A 23,963-nucleotide genomic window follows, 5' to 3' on the forward strand; every position below is an offset into this window, starting at 1 on the left:
CGGTTTGTCCTAGAGCTATAAAAGAGGGATCAACTTGACCGGATTATTGAGGAGATGCGGGCTATATCTTTTATAAGCAATCGGGTGCAAGATTTTCAAAAGGGGGGCGAAAAACCACCCGAAAAATCCCATTGACTTAACATTGGGCCAAACTTTGACGGGTCATACCTCCGCTCAAGGATTTTGTAAAAACATGTGGGTTACAACATTTGAAGAGGGTGGTAGGCTCTGTAAGAACATACATCACATTGGGGTGTAAGCTGTACCCCTGGGGTGTAAGAGGCACCCGAAAATTCCCATTGACTTATAATGGGGCAGGAAACATGCCCAAATAAGGGAATAAAAAAGTTCCAGATGGGATATCTTCGCTTTACAATGTCGTAGAGACATGGGGGTGGGCTCATTTTACTCAGACATCCAATCAATTTATCAGGATAGTCCCAGAGCTATTAAGCCACGCCCCTAGCAACCACTTTTAAGCACCCTAGCAACATAAAATTCAAACAGTTATATCTTGACATCAGAACATCGTAGAATCACGGGGGTTGGACCGTTTTACTCATGACTCGGAGGGTAATCACTGGCCGGATCATTGGCCACTCCCAAGCCACGCCCCTAGCAACCACATTGGAGCACCCTAGCAACCGAATAAACAAATCCTTATTTCTCTGCATCAGAACATCGTAGAGACACGGGGGTTGGACCATTTTACTTGTGACTCAGAGCGTAATAACTTGCGACATCATTGGCCACTCTCAAGCCACGCCCCTAGCAACCAAATATGAGCACCCTAGCAACCGAATAAACAAAGCCTTATATCGCTGCATCAGAACATCATAGAATCACGGGGGTTGGACCGTTTTACTCGTGACTCGGAGGATTATCACTGGCCGCATCATTGGCCACTCCCAAGCCACGCCCCTAGCAACCAAATTGGAGCACCCTAGCAACCGAATAAACAAATCCTTATTTCTCCGCATCAGAACATTGTAGAGACATGGGGGTTGGACCATTTTACTTGTGACTCAGAGCGTAATAACTTGCGACATCATTGGCCACTCCAAAGCCACGCCCCTAGCAACCAAATATAGTACCCTAGCAACAGAGTAAACAAAGCCTTATATCTCCGCATCAGAACGACGTAGAGACACGGGGTTTGGACCGTTTGACTCGTGACTCAGAGGGTAATCACTAGTGGATGCCATTTTTTTTCCCTAGCAACCAAATACAGTACCCTAGCAACAGAGTAAACAAAGCCTTATATCTCCGCATCAGAACATCGTAGAGACACGGGGGTTGGACCATTTTACTTGTGACTCGGAATGTAATCACTAGTGGGTGCCAATTTTTTCCCTAGCAACCAGATACAGTACCCTAGCAACAGAGTAAACAAAGCCTTATATCTCCACATCAGAACATCATAGAGACACAGGGTTTGGACCGTTTGACTCGTGACACGGAGGGTAATCACTAGTGGATGCCATTTTTTTCCCTAGCAACCAAATACAGTACCCTAGCAACAGAGTAAACAAAGCCTTATTTCTCTGCTTCAGAACATAGTAGAGACCGGGGGTTGGACCATTTTACTTGTGACTCGGCATGTAATCACTAGTGGATGCCATTTTTTCCCTAGCAACCAAATACAATACCCTAGCAACAGAGTAAACAAAGCCTTATATCTCCGCATCAGAACATTGTAGAGACACGGGGGTTGGACCGTTTGACTTGTGACTTGGCGTGTAATTACCAGTGGATGCCAATTTTCCCCCTAGAAACCAAATACAGTACCCTAGCAACAGAGTAAACAAAGCCTTATATCTCCGCATCAGAACATCGTAAAGACACGGGGGTTGAACCGTTTTACTTTTGGCTTGGAGTATAATCATAAATTTCCCCCGAAACTTGCCACGGCAAGCACCACTCACATTTTCTTCAGGAAATGTACCTATCTAGTTAGTGGTGCTTGCATTTATGCAAGGCATCACTATTACTATTGCTCATACTTATTATTTATAATTATTATTCTTCTTTTTCTGGACACTTTTTCGGCGCGTAACTCGTCCCGCACGGTTTAACGTAGTCCCACGAAAGAGGGCTCAAATCGACCGGATTATTGAGGAGAGGTGTGCTATGACTTTTATAAGGGATCGGGTGTAGGATTTCTGAAAGGGGGGCAAAAAACCACCCGAAAAATCCCATTGACTTAACATTGCGCCCAACTTTGACAGGTCATAGCTCCGCTAGAGGATTTTATAGAAACATGTGGGTTACAACATTTGAAGAGGGTGGTAGGCTCTGTAAGAACATGGATCACAATGGGGTGTAAGTTGTACCCCTGGGGTGTAAGAGGCACCCAAAAATTCCCATTGACTTATAATGGGGCAGGAAACATGCCCATATAAGGGAATAAAACAGTTCCAGATGGGATATCTTTGCTTTACAGTGTCATAGAGATAAGTGGGTGGGCTCATTTCACTCGGGCATCCAATCAGTCTCTCAGGATCATCCCAGAGCTATTAAGCCACGCCCCTAGCAACAATTTTGGGCACCCTAGCAACATCTCCCATAGACTGCCATTATAAAATGCCCAGATGGATATCTTTGCATCACACTGTCACAGAGACATGGGGGTGGGCTCATTTTACTCAGGCACCCAATCAGTCTCTCAGGATCCTTACATAGGTATTAAGCCACGCCCCTAGCAACCACTTTTGAGCACCCTAGCAACTTAAAATTCAAACAGTTATATCTCGGCATCAGAACATCGTAGAGACACGGGGGTTGGACCGTTTGACTCGTGACTCAGAGTGTAATCATTATGGGATGCCAATTTTTTCCCTAGCAACCAAATACAGTACCCTAGCAACAGAGTAAACAAAGCCTTATATCTCGGCAACAGAACATCGTAGAGACACGGGGGTTGGACCGTTTGACTCATGACTCAGAGTGTAATCATTATGGGATGCCAATTTTTTCCCTAGCAACCAAATACAGTACCCTAGCAACAGAGTAAACAAAGCCTTATATCTCGGCATCAGAACATCGTAGAGACACGGGGGTTGGACCGTTTGACTCGTGACTCGGAGTGTAATCATTATGGGATGCCAATTTTTTCCCTAGCAACCAAATACAGTACCCTAGCAACAGAGTAAACAAAGCCTTATATCTCCGCATCAGAACATCGTAGAGACACGGGGGTTGGACCGTTTGACTCGTGACTCAGAGTGTAATCATTATGGGATGCCAATTTTTTCCCTAGCAACCAAATACAGTACCCTAGCAACAGAGTAAACAAAGCCTTATATCTCCGCATCAGAACATCGTAGAGACACGGGGGTTGGACCGTTTGACTCGTGACTCAGAGTGTAATCATTATGGGATGCCAATTTTTTCCCTAGCAACCAAATACAGTACCCTAGCAACAGAGTAAACAAAGCCTTATATCTCAGCATCAGAACATCGTAGAGACACGGGGGTTGGACCGTTTGACTCGTGACTCAGAGTGTGATCATTATGGGATGCCAATTTTTTCCCTAGCAACCAAATACAGTACCCTAGCAACAGAGTAAACAAAGCCTTATATCTCAGCATCAGAACATCGTAGAGACACGGGGGTTGGACCGTTTGACTCGTGACTCAGAGTGTAATCATTATGGGATGCCAATTTTTTCCCTAGCAACCAAATACAGTACCCTAGCAACAGAGTAAACAAAGCCTAATATCTTCGCATCAGAACATCGTAGAGACACAGGAGTTGGATCGTTTTACTTTTGGCTTGGAGTATAATCATATATGTTCCCCAGAATTTTGCCACGGCAAGCACCACTCACATTTTCTTCAGGAAATGTACCTATCTAGTTATTAGTGGTGCTTGCATTTATGCAAGGCATCACTATTACTATCTTGCATACTTATTATTAGTGGTGCTTGCATTTATGCAAAGCATCACTATTACTATCTTGCATACTTATTATTATTAGTGGTGCTTGCATTTATGCAAGGCATCACTATTACTATTGCTCATACTTATTATTATTATTATTATTTTTATATCTGGACAAAATTTCGGCGCGTAACTCGTCCCGCACGGTTTGTCGTAGACACATGAATGAGGGCTCAAATTGACCGGTTTATTGAGGAGAGGTGTGCTATGACTTTTATAAGCGATCGGGTGCAGGATTTCCGAAAGGGGGGCGAAAAACCACCCCAAAAATCCCATTGACTTAACATTGGACCGAACTTTGACGGGTCATAGCTCCGCTCGAGGATTTTGTAGAAACATGTGGGTTCTAACATTTGAAGAGGGTGGTACGCTCTGTAAGAACATACATCACATTGGGGTGTTAGTTGTACCCCTGGGGTGTAAGAGGCACCCGAAATTTCCCATTGACTTATAATGGGGCAGGAAACATGCCCATATAAGGGAATAAAAAAGTTCCAGATGGAATATCTTCGCTTTACAATGTCGTAGAGACATGGGGGTGGGCTCATTTTACTCAGACATCCAATCAATTTATCAGGATAGTCCCAGAGCTATTAAGCCACGCCCCTAGCAACCACTTTTAAGCACCCTAGCAACATAAAATTCAAACAGTTATATCTAGGCATCAGAACATCGTAGAATAACGGGGGTTGGATCGTTTTACTCGTGACTCGGAGGATAATCACTGGCCACATCATTGGCCACTCCCAAGCCACGCCCCTAGCAACCAAATGTGAGCACCCTAGCAACAGAGTAAACAAAGCCTTATATCTTCGCATCAGAACATCGTAGAAACACGGGGGTTGGACCGTTTTACTTGTGACTCGGAGTGTAGCAACTGGTCACATCATTGGCCACTCCCAAACCCCGCCCCTAGCAACCAAATACAGTACCCTAGCAACAGAGTAAACAAAGCCTTATATCTTCGCATCAGAACATCGTAGAAACACGGGGGTTGGACCGTTTTACTTGTGACTCGGAGTGTAGCAACTGGTCACATCATTGGCCACTCCCAAACCCCGCCCCTAGCAACCAAATACAGTACCCTAGCAACAGAGTAAACAAAGCCTTATATCTTCGCATCAGAACATCGTAGAAACATGGGGGTTGGACCGTTTTACTTGTGACTCGGAGTGTAGCAACTGGTCACATCATTGGCCACTCCCAAGCCCCGCCCCTAGCAACCAAATACAGTACCCTAGCAACAGAGTAAACAAAGCCTTGTATCTCAGCATCAGAACATCGTAGAGACACGGGGGTTGGACCGTTTGACTCGTGACTCAGAGTGTAATCACTATGGGATGCAAATTTTTTCCCTAGCAACCAAATACAGTACCCTAGCAACAGAGTAAACAAAGCCTTATATCTCAGCATCAGAACATCGTAGAGACACGGGGGTTGGACCGTTTGACTCGTGACTCAGAGTGTAATCACTAGTGGATGCCAATTTTTTCCCTAGCAACCAAATACAGTACCCTAGCAACAGAGTAAACAAAGCCTTATATCTCTGCATTAGATCATCGTAGACACACGGGGGTTGGACCGTTTGACTCGTGACTCAGAGTGTAATCACTATGGGATGGCAATTTTTTCCCTAGCAACCAAATACAGTACCCTAGCAACAGAGTAAACAAAGCCTTATATCTCCGCATCAGAACATCGTAGAGACACGGGAGTTGGATTGTTTTACTTTTGGCTTGGAGTATAATCATATATGTTCCCCAGAATTTTGCCACGGCAAGCACCACTCACATTTTCTTCAGGAAATGTACCTATCTAGTTATTATTATTATTCTTCTTTTTCTGGACACTTTTTCGGCGCGTAACTCGTCCCGCACGCTTTGTCGTAGACCCATAAATTAGGGCTCAAATCGACCGGCTTATTGAGGAGAGGTGTGCTATGACTTTTATAAGCGATCGGGTGCAGGATTTCCGAAAGGGGGGCGAAAAACCACCCAAAAAATCCCATTGACTTAACATTGCGCCCAACTTTGACGAGTCATAGCTCCGCTCGAGGATTTTGTAGAAACATGTGGGTTACAACATTTGAAGAGGGTGGTAGGCTCTGTAAGAACATGGATTACAATGGGGTGTAAGTTGTACCCCTGGGGTGTAAGAGGTGCCCAAAAGTGCCCCAATGAAAAGTCAATGGGGCAAAATCCCATAGACTTACCATTGCAAAAATTTTGACGGGTCATAGGTCCGAGCCAGGATTTCATAGAAACATGTGGGTTACTAAATTTGAAGAGGGTGCTAGACTCTGTCAGGACGTCCCCCACAATGGGGTGTAAGGTTACCATAGCAACCATTTTGGGCACCCTAGCAACCTATACCATAGACTGCCATTATAAAATGCCCGGATGGATATCTTTGCACCACAGTGTCATAGAGACATGGGGGTGGGCTCATTTTACTCAGGCATCCAATCAGTCTCTCAGGATCCTTACAGACTTACTAAGCCACGCCCCTAGCAACCACTTTTGAGCACCCTAGCAACATAAAATACAAACAGTTATATCTCGGCATCAGAACATCGTAGAGACACGGGGGTTGGACCGTTTTACTTGTGACTAGGGGTGTAACAATTGGGCACATCATTGGCCACTCCCAAGCCACGCCCCTAGCAACCAAATTTGAGCACCCTAGCAACCGAATAAACAAAGCCTTATATCTCCGCATCAGAACATCGTAGAGACACGGGGTTTGGACCGTTTTACTTGTGACTCGGAGTGTAATCACTGGGCACATCATTGGCCACTCCCAAGCCACGCCCCTAGCAACCAAATACAGTACCCTAGCAACAGAGTAAACAAAGCCTTATATCTCCGCATCAGAACATCGTAAAGACACGGGGGTTGGACCGTTTTACTTGTGACTCGGAGTGTAATCACTGGGCACATAATTGGCCACTCCCAAGCCACGCCCCTAGCAACCAAATACAGTACCCTAGCAACAGAGTAAACAAAGCCTTATATCTCCGCATCAGAACATCGTAGAGACACGGGGGTTGGACCGTTTTACTTGTGACTCGGAGTGTAATCACTGGGCACATCATTGGCCACTCCCAAGCCACGCCCCTAGCAACCAAATACAGTACCCTAGCAACAGAGTAAACAAAGCCTTATATCTCCACATCAGAACATCGTAGAGACATGGGGGTTGGACCGTTTGACTCGTGACTCGGAGGGTAATCACTAGTGGATGCCATTTTTCCCCTAGCAACCAAATACAGTACCCTAGCAACAGAGTAAACAAAGCCTTATATCTCTGCTTCAGAACATCGTAGAGACACAGGGGTTGGACCATTTTACTTTTGGCTTGGAGTATAATCATAAATTGTCGCCTGAAATTTGCCACGGCAAGCACCACTCACATTTTCTTCAGGAAATGTACCTATCTAGTTATTATTATTAGTGGTGCTTGCATTTATGCAAGGCATCACTATTATTATTGCTCATACTTATTATTTATTTATTTATTATTCTTATATCTGGACACTTTTTCGGCGCGTAACTCGTCCCGCACGGTTTGTCGTAGACCAATGAAACAGTGCTCAAAACGACCGGCTAATTGAGGACACGTCTGCTATGACTTTTATAAGCGATCGGGTGCAAGGTTTTCGAAAGGGGGGCGAAAAACCACCCAAAAAATCCCATTGACTTAACATTACGCCCAACTTTGATGGGTCATAGCTCCGCTCAAGGATTTTGTAGAAACATGTGGGTTACAACATTTGAAGAGGGTGGTAGACTCTGTAAGAACATGGATCACAATGGGGTGTAAGTTGTACCCCTGGGGTGTAAGCGACACCCGAAAATTCCCATTGACTTATAATGGGGCAGGAAACATGCCCATATAAGGGAATAAAACAGTTCCAGATGAGATATCTTTGCTTTACAGTGTCGTAGAGATAAGTGGGTGGGCTCATTTTACTCGGGCATCCAATCAGTCTCTTAGGATCATCCCAGAGCTATTAAGCCACGCCCCTAGCAACAATTTTGGGCACCCTAGCAACATCTCCCATAGACTGCCATTATAAAATGCCCAGATGGATATCTTTGCGCCACAGTGTCATAGAGACATGGGGGTGGGCTCATTTTACTCAGACATCCAATCAGTCTCTCAGGATCCTTACATAGGTATTAAGCCACGCCCCTAGCAACCACTTTTGAGCACCCTAGCAACATAAAATTCAAACAGTTATATCTCGGCATCAGAACATCGTAGAGACACGGGGGTTGGACCGTTTTACTTGTGACTAGGGGTGTAACAATTGGGCACATCATTGGCCACTCCCAAGCCACGCCCCTAGCAACCAAATTTGAGCACCCTAGCAACCGAATAAACAAAGCCTTATATCTCCGCATCAGAACATCGTAGAGACACGGGGTTTGGACCGTTTTACTTGTGACTCGGAGTGTAATCACTGGGCACATCATTGGCCACTCCCAAGCCACGCCCCTAGCAACCAAATACAGTACCCTAGCAACAGAGTAAACAAAGCCTTATATCTCCGCATCAGAACATCGTAGAGACACGGGGGTTGGACCGTTTTACTTGTGACTCGGAGTGTAATCACTGGGCACATCATTGGCCACTCCCAAGCCACGCCCCTAGCAACCAAATACAGTGCCCTAGCAACAGAGTAAACAAAGCCTTATATCTCCGCATCAGAACATCGTAGAGACACGGGGGTTGGACCGTTTTACTTGTGACTCAGAGTGTAATCACTGGGCTCATCATTGGCCACTCCCAAGCCACGCCCCTAGCAACCAAATACAGTACCCTAGCAACAGAGTAAACAAAGCCTTATATCTCCGCATCAGAACATCGTAGAGACATGGGGGTTGGACCGTTTGACTCATGACTCGGAGGGTAATCACTAGTGGATGCCATTTTTTTCCCTAGCAACCAAATACAGTACCCTAGCAACAGAGTAAACAAAGCCTTATATCTCCGCATCAGAACATCGTAGAGACATGGGGTTTGGACCGTTTGACTCGTGACTCGGAGGGTAATCACTAGTGGATCCCATTTTTTTCCCTAGCAACCAAATACAGTACCCTAGCAACAGAGTAAACAAAGCCTTATATCTCCGCATCAGAACATCGTAGAGACACGGGGGTTGGACCGTTTGACTCATGACTCGGAGGGTAATCACTAGTGGATGCCATTTTTTTCCCTAGCAACCAAATACAGTACCCTAGCAACAGAGTAAACAAAGCCTTATATCTCCGCATCAGAACATCGTAGAGACACGGGGGTTGGACCGTTTGACTCGTGACTCGGAGGGTAATCACTAGTGGATGCCATTTTTTTCCCTAGCAACCAAATACAGTACCCTAGCAACAGAGTAAACAAAGCCTTATATCTCCGCATCAGAACATCGTAAAGACACGGGGTTTGGACCATTTGACTCGTGACTCGGAGGGTAATCACTAGTGGATGCAATTTTTTCCCCTAGCAACCAAATACAGTACCCTAGCAACAGAGTAAACAAAGCCTTATATCTCCGCATCAGAACATCGTAGAGACACGGGGGTTGGATCGTTTGACTCGTGACTCGGAGGGTAATCACTAGTGGATGCCATTTTTTTCCTTAGCAACCAAATACAGTACCCTAGCAACAGAGTAAACAAAGCCTTATATCTCCGCATCAGAACATCGTAGAGACACGGGGGTTGGACCGTTTGACTCATGACTCGGAGGGTAATCACTAGTGGATGCCATTTTTTTCCCTAGCAACCAAATACAGTACCCTAGCAACAGAGTAAACAAAGCCTTATATCGCCGCATCAGAACATCGTAGAGACATGGGGTTTGGACCGTTTGACTCGTGACTCGGAGGGTAATCACTAGTGGATGCCATTTTTTCCCCTAGCAACCAAATACAGTACCCTAGCAACAGAGTAAACAAAGCCTTATTTCTCCGCATCAGAACATCGTAGAGACACGGGGGTTGGATCGTTTGACTCGTGACTCGGAGGGTAATCACTAGTGGATGCCATTTTTTCCCTTAGCAACCAAATACAGTACCCTAGCAACAGAGTAAACAAAGCCTTATATCTCCGCATCAGAACATCGTAGAGACACGGGGGTTGGACCGTTTGACTCATGACTCGGAGGGTAATCACTAGTGGATGCCATTTTTTTCCCTAGCAACCAAATACAGTACCCTAGCAACAGAGTAAACAAAGCCTTATATCTCCGCATCAGAACATCGTAGAGACATGGGGTTTGGACCGTTTGACTCGTGACTCGGAGGGTAATCACTAGTGGATCCCATTTTTTTCCCTAGCAACCAAATACAGTACCCTAGCAACAGAGTAAACAAAGCCTTATATCTCCGCATCAGAACATCGTAGAGACACGGGGGTTGGACCGTTTGACTCATGACTCGGAGGGTAATCACTAGTGGATGCCATTTTTTTCCCTAGCAACCAAATACAGTACCCTAGCAACAGAGTAAACAAAGCCTTATATCTCCGCATCAGAACATCGTAGAGACACGGGGGTTGGACCGTTTGACTCATGACTCGGAGGGTAATCACTAGTGGATGCCATTTTTTCCCTAGCAACCAAATACAGTACCCTAGCAACAGAGTAAACAAAGCCTTATATCTCCGCATCAGAACATCGTAGAGACATGGGGTTTGGACAGTTTGACTCGTGACTCGGAGTGTAATCACTAGTGGATGCCAATTTTTTCCCTAGCAACCAAATACAGTACCCTAGCAACAGAGTAAACAAAGCCTTATATCTCTGCATCAGAACATCGTAGAGACACAGGGGTTGGACCGTTTTACTTTTGGCTTGGAGTATAATCATAAATTATCCCCCGAAATTTGCCACGGCAAGCACCACTCACATTTTCTTCAGGAAATGTACCTATCTAGTTATTATTATTCTTCTGGTACAAACTTTTTCTCACAGTAACTCCTCCTAGAGCTTTCAAGCTACACCCACAAAACTTTACAAAACTTTTAAGACTGGTACGTAGATTGTTGCTATGACTTTTCTAACTGATGGGACCTACCGAATTCCTAAACGGGGCGCTCAAACACCCCAAATTTTCCATTGACTTAACATTGCGACAAACTTTGACGGGTCATAGCTGCAAGCGAGAAATTTGTAGAAACTTGTGGGTTACCACATTTGAAGAGGCTGGCAGGCTCTGTAAGAACATACATCACATTGGGGTGTAAGCTGTACCCCTGGGGTGTAAGAGGCCCCTAAAATTTCCCATTGACTTATAATGGGGCAGGAAACATGCCCATATAAAGGAATAAAAGCGTCCCAGATGAAATATCTTCACTTTAGAGTGTCGTAGAGACATGGGGGTTGGACCGTTTTACTTGTGGCTTGAAGGTTGATCATTATGGGATGCCAATTTTCTCCCTAGCAACCAAAGTTAGTACCCTAGCAACGGAATAAACAAAGCCTTATATCTCCGCTTCAGAACATCATAGAGACACGGGGGTTGGACCGTTTTACTTGTGGCTTGAAGGTTGATCATTATGGGATGCCAATTTTCTCCCTAGCAACCAAACTTAGTACCCTAGCAACGGAATAAACAAAGCCTTATATCTCCGCTTCAGAACATCATAGAGACATGGGGGTTGGACCGTTTTACTTGTGGCTTGAAGGTTGATCATTATGGGATGCCAATTTTCTCCCTAGCAACCAAACTTAGTACCCTAGCAACGGAATAAACAAAGCCTTATATCTCCGCTTCAGAACATCATAGAGACATGGGGGTTGGACCGTTTTACTTGTGGCTTGAAGGTTGATCATTATGGGATGCCAATTTTCTCCCTAGCAACCAAACTTAGTACCCTAGCAACGGAATAAACAAAGCCTTATATCTCCGCTTCAGAACATCATAGAGACACGGGGGTTGGACCGTTTTACTTGTGGCTTGAAGGTTGATCATTATGGGATGCCAATTTTCTCCCTAGCAACCAAACTTAGTACCCTAGCAACGGAATAAACAAAGCCTTATATCTCCGCTTCAGAACATCATAGAGACATGGGGGTTGGACCGTTTTACTTGTGGCTTGAAGGTTGATCATTATGGGATGCCATTTTTCTCCCTAGCAACCAAACTTAGTACCCTAGCAACGGAATAAACAAAGCCTTATATCTCCGCTTCAGAACATCATAGAGACATGGGGGTTGGACCGTTTGACTTGTGGCTTGAAGTGTAATCATTATGGGATGCCAATTTTCTCCCTAGCAACCAAACTTAGTACCCTAGCAACGGAATAAACAAAGCCTTATTTCTCCGCTTCAGAACATCTTAGAGACACGGGGGTTGGACCGTTTTACTTGTGGCTTGAAGGTTGATTATTATGGCATGCCAATTTCCTCCCTAGCAACCAAACTTAGTACCCTAGCAACGGAATAAACAAAGCCTTATTTCTCCGCTTCAAAACATCTTAGAGACACGGGGGTTGGACCGTTTTACTTGTGGCTTGAAGGTTGATCATTATGGGATGCCAATTTTCTCCCTAGCAACCAAAGTTAGTACCCTAGCAACGGAATAAACAAAGCCTTATATCTCCGCTTCAGAACATCATAGAGACACGGGGGTTGGACCGTTTTACTTGTGGCTTGAAGGTTGATCATTATGGGATGCCAATTTTCTCCCTAGCAACCAAACTTAGTACCCTAGCAACGGAATAAACAAAGCCTTATTTCTCCGCTTTAGAACATCTTAGAGACACGGGGGTTGGACCGTTTTACTTGTGGCTTGAAGGTTGATTATTATGGGATGCCAATTTCCTCCCTAGCAACCAAACTTAGTACCCTAGCAACGGAATAAACAAAGCCTTATATCTCTGCTTCAGAACATTTAGAGACACGGGGGTTGGACCGTTTTACTTGCGGCTTGAAGTGTGATCATTATGGGATGCCAATTTTCTCCCTAGCAACCAAACTAAGTACCCTAGCAACGGAATAAACAAAGCCTTATTTCTCCGCTTCAAAACATCTTAGAGACACGGGGGTTGGACCGTTTTACTTGTGGCTTGAAGGTTGATCATTATGGGATGCCAATTTTCTCCCTAGCAACCAAACTTAGTACCCTAGCAACGGAATAAACAAAGCCTTATTTCTCCGCTTCAAAACATCTTAGAGACACGGGGGTTGGACCGTTTTACTTGTGGCTTGAAAGTTGATCATTATGGGATGCCAATTTTCTCCCTAGCAACCAAACTTAGTACCCTAGCAACGGAATAAACAAAGCCTTATATCTCCGCTTCAGAACATCATAGAGACACGGGGGTTGGACCGTTTTACTTGTGGCTTGAAGTGTAATCATTATGGGATGCCGATTTTCTCCCTAGCAACCAAACTTAGTACCCTAGCAACAGAACAAACAAAGCCTTACATCTCCGCATCAGAACATCATAGAGACATGGGGGTTGGACCGTTTTACTTGTGGCTTGAAGTGTAATCATTATGGGATGCCAATTTTCTGCCTAGCAACCAAACTTAGTACCCTAGCAACGGAACAAACAAAGCCTTATATCTCCGCATCAGAACATCATAGAGACATGGGGGTTGGGTCTTTAAACATATTAGCTTTATGCTGACTTTATGCTAAATCATGTTAGCTTCATGCTAAATCAGGCTAGCTTTATGCTAAATTATGTTAGCTTTATTTTAAAAAGCTTCATACTTAAGCATACTAACAACAAGATAGCCTACTAAACCAAACTTCTGTCAAACTTCTGTCAAACTGTCTTAAACGTTCAGACCAGGCTTTGTCAAGCCAACATAAAGTTTGTCCTCAAACTTTAATATCTAGTTTTTCTTCCGACTGTATAACCATCCAATAGCATCACTGTACCACCACAGTACTTTTGTGGTTGGGTGATTTGCTCCATATTAATTCACATGTCGACATAAGAAACCACACAACCTTCTAGTAAAGCATCTCTTATACGTGACATATTACAGTTTTAATTAAATCACTGCGGTAAAGTTTACAGCATTGTTATAACACTGTGGTGATGGCAAGATGTTCTGTTTTTCGAATGAGGAAGATTACAATAATCTAAGTCACGAAATAGTGTAAACTGTGTATTATGCTGTTATGTATAGTGGAGCATCATCATGTGGTTAAGTTTACCACAGTGGAGGCAGTTCATCGGACATCCTGTCATATCAGGAAGTGAAAACATATTTTTTTCTCTTTATAGTTTAAGATTTAAATCATAACACGTGTTGTTTTTAAAACACGCACACACATGGACACACACTAGTGTGTGCGTTTCTCCACTATACATAACATCTGCATAATACACAGTTTACACTATTTCGTGACTTGGATTATTGTTCATTGCTAAACTTCCTCATTTGAAAACAGAAAATCTTGTCATCACCGCAGTGTTACAATACAAACAAAGCAGTCTGATTATGTTTAAAGTGATTCATTTAATTGCATGCAAATTCATAGAGAAGAAGAGGCAGGTGTGGCCCTGCCGGGATAAAACTTTAGTCACATCATTTGTTTTTTGTGTTTAGGCCAAACTGAAATCAGTCCTGACAATGTTTGCCACGAAGAGGAAGAAACAAAAAACTTGTTTAGATTCTGATTAAAAACAGATTCAGATCAAAGCATGCCAGCAGATTTGGATGCAATTGGACCTACAGTACAGTAAATGGCATACTTTAAAAATAGCATAGTGGTTTCTAGTATTAATAGACAGACATGTTTTTATCCCACACTGTCAGAAAAACGGTACAAAAGCTGTCACTGGGACACTACCCTTTAAAAGGTTTCTAATATGTACCATTTATATACAGATATGTAGCGTTGAGGTATAAATATGTACCTTTGCGGGTTTTTTATGCACTCTATAGGTAACACAAAGGTGTACTTTTTAAAAGGGTACCGCCCCAGTGACAGCTTTTGTACCTTTTGTTCATAAGAAGGTCGCATGTATAATAAGATACATGAGGTATGTATGTGTGACGTATGTATGGGCATTTATAAAAATCAAGCAATTTTTTTCAATGAATGTACACACATCGGTGGCGCCTAATGGTGGTTGTCCACTGTGACTCATATTTGTCCAAAATCGTTAACGATTAACATCGGTTGTTAAATCATATTTTGCATCTGGAAGTAGACCGTGTCTGACAAAAGCTCAGGGTATTTAATGTGCACGTCCGGTGTGCGATATCTACGAGTTGTCCTACACACGACGCAACGCTTCTCGCCCAGTATGCGCCCCACTTGTGTATTGCTATTTCCTGATTTTTATAAAATGAAGATGAGGACATAGGGTACCGTGATTTCTACCAAGCTTACAGGGTTTGTATACCCTTCATCAACTTCTGAAAACCACAGTCACTCACATGGTGGATTGATGTTTTAATCCAAAGCTTTTTGTAAAAGAAAGATATACAGTATGTGCAGTACCTTGCTCCTGGTAGATGTCCTGCTGGTAAGGGGACTCGTAGGGTGACGGCTGAATGTCAGCATACTTGATAGTGTCTGTGAGCTCTTGCATGGCAACATATTCTGTCTGTATATCTTTAGTCATGTCCATATAACCTCCATCACACTCGCTGCCAAACGATACATATCTAGAGATCACAGTGAGATCAGTCAGCTTTAATATTTCTTCAAATTTGATCTTCAGATCGGTTCACACTGTCATTTTGCAAGCTTTAAAATCAGATCTGCTCAGTACAGATATATTTGTTCACTACTCACTACATAGTGAACATAAAACAATAGACATTACTGTACACACGTATGTCGAACTAAAGAATGAAATCCAAATAGATTTAGACTGAGACATTTAAATTCAACTGGATTTCAAATTATAAATGAATGTGGTTTGGATTGGGCTTTTGTTTCGCAGACTTACATAAAAACATTACACTTCCTGTTAGACAGTTTCATATTTTAAAATGATACAGTAAATGCCAAAAATGTTACAACAGAATCTAAAAAAAAGAAAACGGAGGGTTCTCATACTCTTTCCCGGTTGGTACATCAGCATCATGACAGATCTGAGTGCTGTTGCCGTTGGCGATGTGGTTCTTGTCTGTGTAGTACTGAAGGAAGCTGTGCTTGTTCCTGTGCAGGTAATCCACCAGATCACCATAGCGACAGTATTCGGTTACCAGGTACAGTGGACCTGAGTGAAATAAAATAAGTAGATTTGAAAACTGAAGATCAAAAGATTGTTGGATCAAACACAAAAATTCATTGGGTTTCTATTGAGTGACACTGAATCATCTTTATAAGTTTTATATTAAATGAATAGTTCACCCAAAAAAGAATCCCATATTTTATTAACCCTTAAAACATCCTCCTAGGTGTATATGACCTTCTTCTTTCAGCCAATCACAGTCGGAGTTATATTAAATAATATCCAGTCTCTTTTTCAGCTTTATAATGGCATTTTTATAGAGCTCCAAAAAGTGCACGCATCCATTAAAAACTCATCCATACAGTTATTGAATGTCTTCAAGGGATGGAATTTGTAGGGAAACATTTATACTTCAAACTTAATAAACTATGGCCATAGACATGTTCGTAAGAGGTAGCAAGCTGACCTGTGACCCATTAGAACGACAATAGATAATTGTATAGATTGGTTTTGATGTATGTTTTTCGATTTAAAAATGGAAAACTATCTAATGCCATTTTGGAATAAACTATACTCTTTACCACGGTAAAATCTTTTATTGCAAGCTTATTTCTTTAGTAAGTCACAGTGAGCCTATTTTATTTTATTTTATTTTCATACTACAGTGTTCAATTTGAAAAAAAAAAACATAATAAAAAAGCATCGGGACTGTTCACCTTGTTTGGTGCAGGCGCCCAGCAAGTTCACAATGTTCAGGTGAGGACCAAGATGGCTCATGATCTTCAGTTCAGACATCAGAGCTTGTGTCTCACTTCTCCGTGCGGTTGCTACAATAATGAGAAACCACGAGTGAGCATCATGTTTGTGTTAAATCATGTGTTTACTGTACTGTTTTTACACTTACATTTAAGCATCTTTACTGCCACTTTAGTGGCAGACTGAGAGAGACCGAGACCGTATGCCGTCGCCTCAACAACACGCCCGAATGCTCCAGATCCCAATGTACGACCTGAATAAACATACAGTTCAAACGATTCTGATGAGTTGTTATATAAGACAAATCAATAGCTGAGCAGTTAATTTTTTCTTTGAAGATTGGTTTGCCAGTGGCTAAGCTGTTATTTGTGGTTACTTAACAGGCAGATATAGCAAACTATATGTCTGTGGTATACATGTTGGAATTCTCACCTAGCACCAGACTGTCTCGTGGCATCTCCCATGCCAGGTCATACGGTAAGTGAATTGGGTCTACATAGATGTACTCATGTCCGTCCAAACTGACTGATTCAATCACCTTCCACCTGATTTCATACCGTGGTTTCTGCAGAAGAGAAAAGTGTTGCAGGTTATTAATGCTAAATTTGCAGTAAATGATGTGACTCTGAGTTGTCATATAAAATCTTTTCTCTCAAAAGCATCTCTGCTGACATACATTAAGTAGATCTGGTGCTGTGTTACTGTTTGTTTTGCTAACCCTGAATGCTCCTCCTAGAGGAGGGACTCTGTTGTGAGGCCTGAGTGTCAGTGAAGCAGGATATGATTTCACTAACCTTCCTCCACACAGCGATGAGGATGATGATGGAGATGATGACGATGACCACAAGTGCCAGAACAGCAGCCAGGACAGCCACCTGTGAGAACAACGCTGGACAGAGACAAAACACATGCTTTAAATACTGATTCACGTTAAAATACTGATTCACATTAAATGCTGATTCACTTTAAATACAGATTCACGTTAAAATAATGATTTACTTTAAAATGCTGATTCACTTTAAAATGCTGATTCACGTTACATACTGATTCACGTTAAAATAATGATTCATGGAAAAATAATGATTCACTTTAAATACTGATTCACGGTAAATGCTGATTCACGTTAAATCCTGATTCATGTTAAATGCTGATTTACGTTAATTGCTGATTCATGTCAAATACAGATTCACGTTAAAATAATGGTTCATGTTAAAATAATGATTTACTTTAACATTCTTATTTAACGTTAAAATAATGATTCACGTTAAAATAATGAATCACGTTAAAATAATGATTCACGTTACAGTACATACAGATTCATGTTAAAATAATGATTCATGGTAAAATAATGATTCACTTTAAATACTGATTCACGTTAAATGCTGATTCACATTAAATGCTGATTCATGTGAAATGCTGATTCACGTTAAAATAATTATTCATATTAAAATAATGATTCACGTTTAATAATGATTCACGTTAAAATACTGATTCACAATAAATGCTGATTCACGTTAAATGCCGATTCACGTTAAATGCGGATTCACGTTAAATGCTGATTCACGTTAAAAGTTGAATTACGTTAAATGCTGATTCACGTTAAATGTTGATTCCCGTTAAATACGGATTCGCGTTTAAATAATGATTCACTTTAACTCTTTCCCCCGCCATTGAAGAGTTATCTCATCAATCTGCAATACCGCTATTATCCACCAGGTGGCGCAACTTATAAAACCCGGAAGTATTGCCCTAGGGCAAATAGCTGTAAGTCCGTGTATGTTTTAAAGATCGCTCTGCATCTGATCTCTATCAAAAGTCCTTCACAAAAATCTAAAATTTGGTGTTTTTGATGAAACCTACACATATTTGAGAGGTGATAAAAACAGAACAGATGAAGGTAGGATGAAACAGATTTTTTTGTTTGAAAGCTAAGGGTCTGTTCTTTTATTTCATATATTGTATGTTTATATATTTAAAAAAAAGAGAATTTTCTGGAAGTCATTAAACTTTTGTAAAAATCATGAAAAATGCTGATTCACATTAAAATACTGATTCATGTTAAATGCTGATTCACATTAAATGCTGATTCACGTTGAATACTGATTCATGTTAAATACTGATTAACGTTAAAATGCTGATTCATGTTAAATACTGATTCACGTTAAAATGCTGATTCATGTTAAATACCGATTCACATTAAATGATGATTCATATTAAATACTGATGCACGTTAAATTCTGATTCACGTTAAATACTGATTCAAGTAAAAATACTGATTCACGCTAATTGCTGATTCACGTTAAATGCTGATTCTGTCACAGTCAGCAGACTGTTCCTGCCGGGGATAAGTGTCTTCACCTGTCTGCACTCTCATTAGACCCTAATCACCGGCACAGCTGTTCATCATTACATCACTCCATATATACTCACCAGTTTCTCTGTTTCTCTGCCAGATCCTTACACTCAACAGTTGGATACTCAAGCTTGGACTTATCCGTTTGTGGATGTACCTATTATTGTGTCGTGTCGTGTCGTCTCGTCTCCGCGTGGATGTTTCCGGTCATCAGTTTGGATTTACACCACTGATCATCACTCCACCAACGCCGTCACCTTCACCCGCACTCAGGCTCCACCGTTGTCCTTCGTTCCTGTGCTTCCTGTTTAAAGTGTGCTTTAATAAACTTTCATTGTTCACTCGCAACTGCTTCCTCATCTCTCATAATTTATCATGACAGAAGGATCTGGCCAAAATTGGAAGCAGCGAGTGTACTCCGGGATGTCTCAGCCCCACAGTGATCGCCCTCCTTCCTCAGAGAGAGAGTGGGGAGAGAGACGGAGGAGTTTGGCTTCCCTCCGGCAGCGGGGTGAGTCAATTCTGGGTTTTGCTCAGGTCTTTTGGACCCACGCTTATGGTCTGGGACTCAATAAGTCGGAACAAAAGAGCTGGCTCAACCATTGTCTGGATGACCCTCTGCCTCGGTGGGAGATGGACGGGTTGGAAGTGTTGGATTTTTGGGCCTTTGTGAGTTATCTGTACAACCGCAGCCGTCGGGATTTATGGGAATCCTCCGTCACGGTCTCCGCCCCGGTACAGAGGACTGAAATGCCGTTTGAGCCGATAATTGTTCAACCACCACAGAAACCCCGTAATCGCAGGAAGAGGAAGAAGCTAGTGCTGCCTGTTAACCCAGAGCAAACCATTGGTGCCCCGGACACCGCATTGCTTAGCCCTGTCTTGTCAGAGCTGGTGTCCGAACTCAGTACAGCTGCCGCCGTATCCGACTTGGTGTATGAGTCAGTCTCCGGTTCTATTGACTCTGTCAAAGTTCCACGTCGTCGCCTGGTCAGTAGTGTTACGGACAGCCCAATAACGTCGGTTCGAGCGGCCGGAATTCCCAGACTGCTCCGTTCTCCCAGTGAGCTTTCCAAAACGAGTGAGATACCTAAGTCTATTGAGCTAGGTGAACTGTCCGGTTCAAAGGAACCGATCCACACTAACTACTCTGTGAACCTCTCAGAATCTCGGGAATTGATGAAAGGATTCAACTCATTTGAATCATCCAGTTTAAATGAATATTTTGAACTATTTAAATCTCCTGCTGATGCTCTACCTGTGGGTACTGTTGGAACTATGTGTTGCTCTTCAGCTCAACAGGAAATCTCACAAGCTCTTGAACCCAAATCATCTGACCAACCTGTTAGGACTGGGGGACTCAAACCTGAATCAACTGAATTCTTCAACTCAACTGGATCATCGGATCCGGAACCACAGGTACTCTCTGTTACCCGTGAAGTTTTTGAGTCATGTGATATGTTTGAGCCTAATGAGATTTTTGAGTCAAGAGAGAATTTTGAGTCTAACAAGTCTTTCGAGCCTCAATTCCTAGACTCTGTGCCAAGTGAGTCCTCCGAGCCGAATGAATCTTCTGAGTCCTCTGAGCCGAGTGAATCTTCTGAGTCCTCTGAGCCGAGTGAATCTCCTGAGTCCTCTGAGCCGAGTGAATCTCCTGAGTCCGCTGAGCCGAGTGAATCTTCTGAGTCCGCTGAGCCGAGTGAATCTTCTGAGTCCGCTGAGCCGAGTGAATCTTCTGAGTCCGCTGAGCCGAGTGAATCTTCTGAGTCCGCTGAGCCGAGTGAATCTTCTGAGTCCGCTGAGCCGAGTGAATCTTCTGAGTCCGCTGAGCCGAGTGAATCTTCTGAGTCCGCTGAGCCGAGTGAATCTTCTGAGTCCGCTGAGCCGAGTGAATCTTCTGAGTCCGCTGAGCCGAGTGAATCTTCTGAGTCCGCTGAGCCGAGTGAGTCTTCTGGGCCGAGTGAGTCTTCTGGGCCGAGTGAGTCTTCTGAGCCAAGTGATTCCCCTAAGTCCTCTGGGCCGAGTGAGTCTTCTGACCCGAGTGAGTCTCCTGAGTCCTCTGACCCAAGGATATCATCGGAGCCGAGTAAACTCTCCAACGAGTCCCAGAGTAAATCATCTTTGAGTGAGTCATTTCAAAGTGATTCGTTAATAGTAAATGATTCTGTGGAACTGTTTATAGCCAACAAAGTCACCCTTTCACATGAAATTACCATCGTTCATGATGCTAAGACAATGAAACTGTTCTGGCCACTGGGATTACTCAAACCTCAAGAACTTCTTGAACTTTACGAACTTTATGAAGCGTCTATGTTTGCTCTGGCGTTGTGTTGGGTGTGGTCTGTTTTCTGTACACCTGTTCCACAGGGCATTACCCAAACTCACAAACATGAATCATCTGAACACCCTCGCATGGCTGGAGGATTTGAACCTGTGTTCTTCGATGTCAGGACTAAAAGATCCGAACCTGAACCACGCACTCTCTCTGCCACAATGGAGCCACTCGTTCCCCTAAGGTCACGTGAGTTCTATGCACCTCTCATTATGGAGGAGGAGTTTGAATTGGAGTCCCATGAGTTATCTATCTCTACCAAGTATGCTGTTCCCGAGTTCCCTGAACTCTCTTCCTGGCCCAAGATGGCCGATCCCAAGCTTTCTGAACTCTCTGCCGGGTCCAAGAAGGCCGATCCTGAGCTCCACAAGTTTTTTGCCATCACTAACATGGCCCAGAGGGCCTCTGTTTGCTTCCGCCCTCTACCCAGGTTCCTGTTACCACCAGCCCCACCATGGTCTCTACGTCCTTACTGGTCTCTGGCTCCGCCTGCGGCTCCGCCTTGGTCTTTGGTCCCATCTGTGGCTCCACCTTGGCCTCTGATCCCGTCGGCGGCTTCTCCTTGGCCCCCTGATCGGTCAGCCTTGTCCTGGTTTCCCGGATCCTGGCCTCTTCCCGGGCCTGGCCCTCCGTCCCTCCCCCTGCTCTTCCACCAGTCCACCTCCCACCTGATCTCTAGCCTCTGGAAGTGTCTGGTAGCCACTCCTCAAGGGGGGGGGTACTGTCACAGTCAGCAGACTGTTCCTGCCGGGGATAAGTGTCTTCACCTGTCTGCACTCTCATTAGACCCTAATCACCGGCACAGCTGTTCATCATTACATCACTCCATATATACTCACCAGTTTCTCTGTTTCTCTGCCAGATCCTTACACTCAACAGTTGGATACTCAAGCTTGGACTTATCCGTTTGTGGATGTACCTATTATTGTGTCGTGTCGTCTCGTCTCCGCGTGGATGTTTCCGGTCATCAGTTTGGATTTACACCACTGATCATCACTCCACCAACGTCGTCAGGGACGTGCACAGGGGGGTTGCTCAGGTTGCCCGGGCAACTGCCCATATGCCCTTCTTGACTCAAGTTGCCCTTCCGAGGTGGAAGAAATTTTACTTTTACTTCGTTTACATTGTGCAGCGTTCCTTCGTTACTGTATTTTAATTAATTACGAAATTTATATTTTATTTTTAAATTGCTGTCTCGTGTTTCTGAGGCATTCGCGAATTAATGACTCGTTTGAGTCGATTCCTTACAAAGTGTTGCAAATAAATGAGTCTTTTGAATCGATTCTTTACAAAGCAAATGGGCCAAACGTTTTGAATTTGAATGAATTGTTCAGATCGCTGCAAACACGGAATCGTCTGATGCTGTTTTACTCGTAGCCTATGTAGAAACACGCCGAATATAAACAGTTTTGGGTGACGTGGATATGAATTTATCAATCTTTTAACTAAAAGCAAAACTTCACACATGTACCCGCCATTACATACGCGTGACCTGTTCGTCGCGCAGCCTCCAGAAGTCCAGAAGCATTGTAGCACAGACTGAAGAAAATCCATCGATGATTGACGTCTGATTCGCTGTATACTGTACTGATGTAAGTGATTCTCACAAAACACACGTGACATGACAACGTAAGAAAACATGAGTTTTGTCTAAAATCATTTTTATGTAAGTGTAAACTGTCAATGTCCTCAGACCATCTTAGGAGATTCTAACTTTATACATAATGAATGCAAAACTCTTTGTCAGTTTACTTGGCTGATATTTCAGCTATAAGCTACATCAACATTGAGACTACAGCTAATTTGTAATGCTTGTCTATTCTGTGTTTGTATTCTTTTTTTCTGTACTGTTTGTGTATGTTGCAGTTTTACATATAATTTATAAGTGCCCTTCATAAGTATTCTTCTGTTTGCTGTGGAGTCAAGAAATGTCTAAACATTCAAATATAAACATTATACAAAAGTACAGAATCTGTCACATTATTTTTGTTTAATGGGCACTGAGCTGTGTCCTGATTGTTTACACATGAAAAGCATAAAATGTGTAGAATCAGTTTGATTCACTTGTGTGCATTTGGGTACAACACACATAAGTCAACATTTAATGCTGTTGTTCTTTGTTGTTAAAGCATGTATGTGTTGAAACATAAACAAAGATTAATAAAATGTGACATTCTAAACTTCTGACATACTGATATTTATCTTACCAATATCTGGTCTCCACAGCAAAAAGAAAAATCTTGTCTTTACTGTTCTGATACTTATGGAGGGCACTGTATTGTGGGTGGGTGTGCGCGTGCATGTATGTATCTAGATTAATTTTTTCATGAGTAACTAGTAACTCGCTACTTGAGTATTATTTTCATTGCATACTTTTTACTTCTACTTGAGTAATTATTTCTTTACTCACTTGTACTTTTACTTAAG

General features: G+C 42.9%; 1 protein-coding gene across 3 annotated transcripts in view; it reads right to left on the reverse strand.

Moving 5' to 3' along the window:
- The window catches only part of pdgfrb (platelet-derived growth factor receptor, beta polypeptide), a 78,671-nt gene that overhangs the window by 15,011 nt on the left and 39,697 nt on the right, over positions 1-23,963 (reverse strand). For all 3 annotated transcript variants that reach the window (XM_065274015.2, XM_065273999.2, XM_065274005.2), the window contains 6 exons: positions 17,646-17,740; positions 17,284-17,416; positions 17,000-17,104; positions 16,812-16,922; positions 15,978-16,140; positions 15,414-15,580 (listed from right to left, as the gene is read on the reverse strand). In XM_065274015.2, coding sequence (XP_065130087.1) covers positions 15,414-15,580; positions 15,978-16,140; positions 16,812-16,922; positions 17,000-17,104; positions 17,284-17,416; positions 17,646-17,740 — 774 coding nt within the window. The remainder of the gene's footprint in view (positions 1-15,413; positions 15,581-15,977; positions 16,141-16,811; positions 16,923-16,999; positions 17,105-17,283; positions 17,417-17,645; positions 17,741-23,963) is intronic.

Source organism: Paramisgurnus dabryanus, chromosome 16 (assembly GCF_030506205.2).
Source record: "Paramisgurnus dabryanus chromosome 16, PD_genome_1.1, whole genome shotgun sequence".
Taxonomy (NCBI): domain Eukaryota; kingdom Metazoa; phylum Chordata; class Actinopteri; order Cypriniformes; family Cobitidae; genus Paramisgurnus; species Paramisgurnus dabryanus.